This window comes from Cajanus cajan, chromosome 9 (genome assembly GCF_000230855.2).
Source record: "Cajanus cajan strain Asha chromosome 9, NIPB_CcT2T_4, whole genome shotgun sequence".
Taxonomy (NCBI): Eukaryota; Viridiplantae; Streptophyta; class Magnoliopsida; order Fabales; family Fabaceae; genus Cajanus; species Cajanus cajan.
This window is the reverse complement of record NC_138525.1, coordinates 16,963,597-16,972,103: the sequence shown is the minus strand read 5'-3', so window position 1 is coordinate 16,972,103 and position 8,507 is coordinate 16,963,597. Positions and strand designations below refer to the sequence as shown.

The window sequence follows — 8,507 nt, the reverse complement described above, 5'->3', positions numbered from 1 at the left end:
CAGCAGTGCGAGTGAATTCCTTAGTCGAGTTGGTATTCACAATCTTTGAGTTAATATGGGATACTGGAGCAGTGTATGCAACAAATCTCTTCATTCTTTTTCTATTGTATTAATAAGATTTACGTCCTTACTATTTTTTGGTTCTTGATTGGCAAGCAGGGACGTGATCAAACCAATCAACAAAATGATCTTGGTATGCTTTTGACTCTAAACAAACCTGCTGATTACTAAAGTTGAGAATTTCAAAATGGTTAAACCACATTATTTTTTTCTGCGTAGTCGATCCTTAGCGTATGTTTAAGAAAATGTGCTTTAGATATAATTTTAAAATATATCATGACATCATCTAATTGCTTCCGTTATTTCTTTAGAGTTTTCAATGTTTGAATATTGAATATCTTGTTCTAATTTAGAGGACTTGTTTCCATAAGTTGTACTTTTAAAAATCATTTATGGTTGCCTTGCTATGCAACCGTGTAAAACATATTATATCATGGACTAGAATTGAACTTAATTCTTATACTGTAATTGAGATGGTATTTTAATAGTGCCTAATTTGATGTTCTAATTGCTCCTTGTGCACGTGATTAGGTGCAACTTTGCGTGATGGAAAAGAAATACTTTTTCAGGTAAATTTTGATGACTCTATTATAGGTTTATCTGCAGACTTTCCCTCTGACTTACAACATTACATACAATAACATATAAAAATTGTCGATATAAGTAATATATATATATCATATAATTATACATAATTTAAATATTAATTTTAAATAAGATTTAATAATATATTTTATGTGTTATTATAATTTATACATACACCTTTTAATAATATATTAATATATTATATTTATTGTGTGAGTAAAAATAATTTTTTAATAATATATATTATAGAGAATCTCACTTTATGCCAATTTTTTGTATTACACTTTTCAAAGCATGGTTGTGCTATGATGGTCATGTTAATGTTATAGCTAGAAAAAAAAAATTAAATTGGGCTGAATTGCACTTCTTCTTTCTTCACTGAAGTATTTGATGTTGAGTTTCAATAATATTTTTAATTGAAAAAAAGGTTCATGAGCTTGGAAAACCAGTAAGGTTACTTAGTTGTATGCATGTGAATCATACTATACAGTATATATACAATTTTTTTACTATTCGGAACAATAAAAAAAACTTTTCACGAAATAGAGTAAACATTAAAAAAATCATTGCAGGCATTCAACTGGGAGTCTCACAAATACAACTGGTGGCATAATTTAGAAGGCAAAGTTGGTGACATAGCTAAAGCTGGATTCACTTCAGTGTGGTTGCCACCACCAACTCAATCTTTCGCACCTGAAGGTTAAATAGTCTTTTAGAAAGACTAGCATAAAATTATATTGATAAAGTGGAGTTTTATATTTTTCTACTAATGTCATAATATTTTTGTCTAACCAACTTTTATGCAGGTTACACTCCACAGGACCTTTACTCTCTTAATAGTAAATATGGTTCTGAGCGTCAGTTAAAAGCTTTACTTCACAAGATGAAGCAATACAAAGTCAGAGCAATGGCTGACATAGTTATCAATCATCGTACTGGCACCACCCAAGGACATGGAGGGAAATATAATCGTTTTGATGGAATTCCATTAGCATGGGATGAACGGGCTGTGACTTCATGTACCGGAGGATTGGTAACATTTGTTACATCCAAATCCAATATATATTTGTTAATCTACATCTTACATAGAAGTCATCTTGTTATTTCTTCGTCTTGTTTTATTTCAGGGTAATCGAAGCACAGGGGACATTTTCCAAGGATTTCCCAATATTGACCACACTCAAGATTTTGTAAGAAAAGATATCATTGGATGGCTCCGCTGGTTACGCCATGAAGTAGGCTTTCAGGATTTTCGTTTTGATTTTGCAAAAGGGTAAGATATGTTATGCCTTTGGAGTTTTTTTTTTTTTTTTTTTTTTTTTTTTTGAGTTTCCTTTCATTATCTACTAATGATTTATGGTTATATTTATGTACAATTATGTTATAGGTTTTCACCAAAATATGTGAAAGAATACATTGAAGGAGCAAAGCCATTGTTCTCTGTTGGAGAGTATTGGGATTCATGCAACTACAAGGGTTCATTGGACTATAACCAGGGTACCATGATTAAATATATATTTTTATTTGACAAGTATATTAATACTCAACTCGAAATTTTTTGAAATTTGAATATATTGTTGGTGATCCATGTATAGAAATTTTAATTTATGAGGAGACAAAAAAGCTCTAAAATCTCTACAATTTTTCTGTTATAGCAAGCATTAGATATTTACTATTATTTTATGTTTGAAGACATACCTAATTGAATCGGAAATTCAAGATTTCAATATATTTATTTAAAAATTAAATTAAAAGTAGTATATATATATATATATATATATATATATATATATATATATATATATATATATATATATATATATATATATATATATATATATATATATATATATATATATATATATATATATATATATATATAAAACAATCTTACTAGTAGTTGCAACTGTTCGAGTTTCTCTTTTTGGTACAAGTGACAAACTGTTGATTTTTTTTTAAAAAAAATAATTATGTAAAGTATATGTTGGCATTTTTTAATGGTTATCATTTTATTTTGAAGTATATATATTTTGGTCATGGTGTAGTGGATTAACTTTTTGCAAAGTGTGACCTTGAATATTTGTATTTTACACTTTGTATTCTTATTATTGTTTAACCTTAGCTACCTTATTGTCTATTTTCTACAGATAGCCATAGGCAACGAATAGTCAATTGGATTGATGGAACTGGACAACTTTCAGCTGCATTTGACTTTACAACAAAGGGAATTCTCCAGGTACCCAATATTTTGTGCTCAATATAGTTGGTATTCAGTAAATGTTTGAAATTGCCAATAGTAGCTAGATATCTTTCTAGACACTTAAGATTTCGTTAATCCCTTCATTATTTTACCATTCAATAAATCGATCGATACTTATTATCAAGTATACAAACCATGACACTCTCGGCTGCATCTGATATTCAATTCATTTAATTAGATTTCTCACCATAACCTTATTCTTAATTTGTAGGAAGCTGTAAAGGGAGAATTTTGGCGTTTGCGTGATCCTCAAGGGAAGCCCCCGGGTGTGGTCGGGTGGTGGCCATCAAGATCCGTCACATTCATAGAAAATCATGATACAGGCTCAACTCAGGTACAACTTAACTCTTACTTACAATGGTACACCAAGACAAGACACTTCTTCGATTATATTACGACCTTTTTATTCTTAATTGTTTCTACTGCACTAATTACGTGCTGGGGAACAAAATTTTCAGTACATTTTGTAATAATTCCAACTAGTTTTGTATTGTTATTTTTCCCTTTTATATTTTTCTTATATAATTATTTGTTGGCCCCAATATCCAAAGATTCCATTTCTTTTGACATTATATTATTTGTTTTATGTTTTGTGCATAAAACTTTTCTTTCTACTACTTATCTACTAGATTTTGAACTTATGCTTTTGTTTTGCAGGGTCATTGGCCTTTCCCGAAAGACCATATTATGGAGGTACTTCTTTTTTAGGGCATTAGTAACTATTAAATTAATGCTTTTTCTGTCCATAGGATAATTATTTACATTTTTACGGTGCATAATCATAAAATTTTATAGTTACTTGATTGACATACTTTTAAATTTAATAATATTATCATCCTATGTGTAATTTATCTAATGTGCATGTTAATAGTTTGGTAACATATTCTCATTTTATTTGTCTATTTCCTATACCACACTTAACTATTGTTCTCGATGTCAATTTTTATTTTAATTCATCCAACACATAAAGAAGATGAAAATTTTGTAAAATTTAAACTGCATGTGTTCTCTTTTGTCATTTATAAAGGATATTAATACATTATGTTCCACCGACCATTCAAAACTACTTAACAAATTAAACAGAGACTTTAAATGGATTAATAAAGAATGTTTGTACAGATAAATATGGTGCAGCAGCAAGAAGTAGACTTTTATTATGCCGCATTAAAACTTTGATTCAACATTCTAGTAACAAAACAAATGGTCAAACATACACACCATACACAAAAGTTATCTGTGGTCATTATCGATTCTTTTGTTGTTTGTATTGTCAGAGACAAAATTGTTGGAACTTGTTATGAAGTAATAATTACTTTTGAACTTATCTACTAGGATTGGTATAGTGATACTGCCATAAGAGAATATAGATGCAAGAGGATTTAGACACAATTTTTATTGTCGATGATGTTGTAATATTATTTTCTATTGAGACAAAATTGTTGGAACTTGTTATGAAGTAATAATTACTTTTGAACTTATCTACTAGGATTGGTATAGTGATACTGCGATAAGAGAATATAGATGCAAGAGGATTTAGACACAATTTTTATTGTCGATGATGTTGTAATATTATTTTCTATTGATAAAAGGAATACCTTTGAACTTGACAGTTAGTGAACTTCTCGTGAAGTCATGAAAATGCCTCTTTGCCTTCTTCCAAGTTGTTGTGACTTGTCTATTAATACTTACAAAAAATTTAGAAATAATTTTTGAAGTCCCATATCCAAACTAATTACACGTACTTATAATTAAATAGAGTTCATTGATGTTTATAAATTTTTTCATGTACTACCGACTTATGGTTTATGCAGGGGTATGCTTACATATTGACCCATCCCGGAATACCAACCGTTTTCTATGACCATTTATATGACTGGGGCAACTCAATTCGGGAGCAAATTGTGAAGTTGGTACGTAAGAGAACTTGTAGCATAATCATTTTTTTTTTACCAAGGGACTTTAGTAACTATATACAATTAAACTACAGATTGATGTTCGCAAGCGTCAAGGTATTCAAAGTAGATCACCCATTAGGATTCTAGAAGCCAAGCACAACCTTTATGCTGCAATCATCGGGGAAAAAGTGTGCATGAAGATCGGAAATGGTTCATGGTGTCCATCTGGGAGGGAATGGACACTATCAACTAGTGGCCACAATTATGCGGTTTGGCACAAGTAATGTTCCATTAGCATAACCTTTCTCCTCCGAGAGTACATGAAAACGGGAAAGAAACTCTATGTTTATTCCAAAGCTCTATCCTGCATCTAGTTGGCTTTGGAAGCTCTTTCCTTCAACTTAAGTCTTACCCACTCAAATAACAGTCACTTTTTACACATGTACTATGTAATGATATAGCTGCTTTGTTTATGTAATATTTAACAATAATACTAAGCAGCTTTGTTTATGTCATAAACCAAATGTAATATTTGGGCATTGTAAAAGTTTATTTAAATAGAAATATGTATTAAAAATAAAGTTTTTATTTATTTATTATAAACTAATATTTTTAATATGCACAATGTACATTGTTAAACCCTTAAAATGTTGTATAATAACATGTTATTCATGATTATTTTGTCCTATTTTATTGTTAAGTTTGGATAAACTTCATTTTCTTGTTTAAGTATGTACTAAATAATAAAAATATTTAAAAAGATGAAATTCATATATTCAAGGGATATGTTTTTACCAGAATCTCGCAAGTGTTCCAATGACAGAGATGACATCCAAGCTGTTTCAATGTTTGCGGTGGGGAGGGCATCATAAAAACACTCTTACGCTTAAGTTAGAAGGGAGTCTAGGTTAAGAATTAGGTCAGGTTAGAATGTTACCTAATGCCTCCTATATGTATGTTCATTGCATAATTTAAGAAGATGATTTTGTGTGGTAGTTAAGTGGTGTCCTTGTGATTATGTATGAGATTTATTGCATGGAGATATTGCTTCATCGTTTATTTTATTTTGAGATTCTTGGGAGTGTGGTATTGATGTCATCATCAATGTGGTACTAATGTCATCATCAATGTGGTACTATTGTCGTCATCCACTATTTAGCCATGAGCTTGTCACAGGTTTGTGGTGAGTGTTTTGTTCGAGCTCAGCTCGATATGATTGAGCTAAATGGCTTAGCTTAGCTCGACGTGTCCAAATTGAGTAGTGTATAAGCCCCTTTAATTTTGAGCTCTATAGGAGGGAAGGAATTATGACAATGTACATTAGTGGGGAGCCATGTATAGCGGAGGACATTTGCGATTGTTGATTGTTGCAATTAAATAAGCAATTTATTATAGGTGATGTAGACAAATCAGAGTTGTTCATTAAGGGTTGACTTTTAAGTGTGGGCTTGTTTGAATGGGAGGTTTGCCACTGTTACCATTCAATAGTAAGTTGGAAAGACAATTCATTAATTTGATGCTTGTGTCACTTCCTGTCAATCATGTTTGTGTGTGTAACCATTTGTTTCAACTTTGTTGATGTCGTCACAAGTATTTTCTTCTTCCTCGTTGTGTTTTAGTTTTTGGTTGTGTTGCGTTTGAGTATGTGGAAATAGGAAAGAGGTGTTTGCAGTTGACATTCGAGGACAACGACTTGTTCAACATAGTGATGAAGTTGTTGGTGGAGAGGGATGATGCAACCACTCAAGGGGGAACGTTAGGGGTTGGTGGTTCATGGGCGAGTGTAGCTGACATTAGGCAATAAGTGTTGATGGTAGAGCTACTTTTAGTTAGGGTTAAGGAGGGAGCAAAATCATAGTTGGAAGGAACTAAAGATGGTAAAGGTAAAGATTCCTTCAACCATGAAGGTTACGAGTGGGTGAAAAGTGAAGTGAGTTGATACGAGATTCAGTTGGACTCGGAGGAAGTTATGGCATTATTGCTTGATAAGTGTGTTTTGTGGGTGACAGATGATGCTCACTTATTTGTGGTGTGGCTATATACTGAAGATGATCATGCATATTTGGGCGAGGAAATGTGCCCATAGCCGTTCATTTACATGTATTGTTGCATTCTTTAGGACATTGAGGTTTCACTGTCGTTTAGTGAGCTTGAATGTACATTTTTTTGGTAGACGAATGTAGCGTCGAGTCAACTGGATCCTAATAATTGGACATTTCTTTAGGCATTTCAGATGTTATGCACATATGTTGGAATAGATCCAACGTTGGAGAAGTTTATGTACTTCTATTAGTTGAAGGTGGGTCCACCAATAGGATCTGAATGGGTGGAATAGAAAGACGATTTTTAGTTTGTTTACTTAGTCATTCAAGGGTTTCAAGAGTGACTTGGTGTGGATTAAGGCTACATCGGGGTATGGGAAGGGGGAATAATTCTATTTTCCACGGGGAAATGAAGTTTCTATGGCATTGGATGGAGAGTCCCTGTAGGTTTAATGGGGATAAGTGTCGCAACCCGAAAATTTCTGATCTTGCAACCTATGGATTAGACATCCTTTTGAAAATATCATCAATTAAGGAATGCTTGAACACTAAACTAATCCTTAATTAATGGTTTTGAAAAATAGGTTCATGGAGTCGCCACCAATGTTTTACTCAAAACGTTGGGAAAAGAAAAAGTTTTTAAAGATTCAATAATGGCCTTAATAATCAGAATTAGGTTCGGGGGTCGATTACGTGTAAGGAATGTATTAATCACCCTTACAACGCCCTTAATCGGTACCCTTATGATGAAGTTAGCATAGTAAAAATTAACAATTTAAATATTTAATCCCCTTTATGAATTATTGTTTACATGCTTTAAGTTTAAATTACACGATTAATCCTAAAACGTCTATGTGATTGCTCTTATTATAACAATATTTGAAATAAGGGAATAGAGAGAAGAAGAGAGAATCGACTGAAATACCTCTTAAACGAGCTCTATTGAATATTCAAATATGGAGATATTTAGGTGCTTTGTGGCAACCTTTCACACTACAATATGTCTCACAAATCTCAAGAAATACAATAGGAGGGAGAGAGAGAGAGAGAATTTTTGAGCTATAAGGAGTTCTAGACAAAATTTTCAGGCCCTGAGAACTGTGCCCGAGTCGTCTATTTATAGACGTTAGAACTGACTAGAACGGTCCGTTCCGGATTTGGAACAACACGTTCTGAGCCAATCCGTTATGGGTAAAATATGAATCTGGAACGGCCCATTCTGGGTTCGAGTTTTACTCATAACAACCTATGTTGAAACGACCTATTCCAAACTAGGGTTTTAGGCCTTTTTAGTAATTAACTTGGAACGGCCCGTTCCGGTTTAGGAATGACCCGTTCCGAGTTGGGAACAGCCCATTCCAAGTTGAGAACGGTCCGTTCTGGTTTTGGAATAACCTGTTCTAGGCTACTAAAACCAGCTTGTTTGGGCTTTAGGCCTTCTAATGTCATGTCCTGTCGTTTCTATTCTTGGGAGTTCCTTTTCTTTGAATATGGAAGTCCATTTCCTTGTTTGTATGCTACCGGACGAAATTGGGTGTCTACAATAAGGGATCAATAATTTTAAAGGTTGAGGTTAATGAGTGTCTATAGTTGGTGAAATTGCCTTGTCCTTTAGATATGAAGGTAGTGTTGGCATTGCCGAGTGCCAATAATCTAGAGGAGGCT

The 8,507-nt window shown here is 32.7% G+C and overlaps 1 protein-coding gene across 1 annotated transcript; it reads left to right on the top strand.

Moving 5' to 3' along the window:
- LOC109789616 (putative alpha-amylase 2) lies at positions 1–5,392 on the top strand. Its single transcript, XM_029269475.2, has 12 exons — positions 1–73; positions 160–193; positions 592–629; positions 1,218–1,344; positions 1,452–1,678; positions 1,773–1,918; positions 2,033–2,142; positions 2,793–2,881; positions 3,117–3,239; positions 3,563–3,598; positions 4,717–4,815; positions 4,893–5,392. Exons 1-12 carry the CDS (start codon positions 56–58, stop codon positions 5,082–5,084), a joined length of 1,239 nt encoding a protein of 412 aa, XP_029125308.1. The 5' UTR covers positions 1–55; the 3' UTR covers positions 5,085–5,392.
- The last annotated feature ends 3,115 nt before the right edge of the window (positions 5,393–8,507 follow it).

Bases quoted from the DNA above. Each gene is read 5' to 3' on its own strand.
- LOC109789616 (XM_029269475.2), top strand. The intron at 194-591 runs GTATGCTTTTGA...GCACGTGATTAG, and splicing joins CAATCAACAAAATGATCTTG to GTGCAACTTTGCGTGATGGA. The intron at 3,240-3,562 runs GTACAACTTAAC...TTTGTTTTGCAG, and splicing joins ATGATACAGGCTCAACTCAG to GGTCATTGGCCTTTCCCGAA.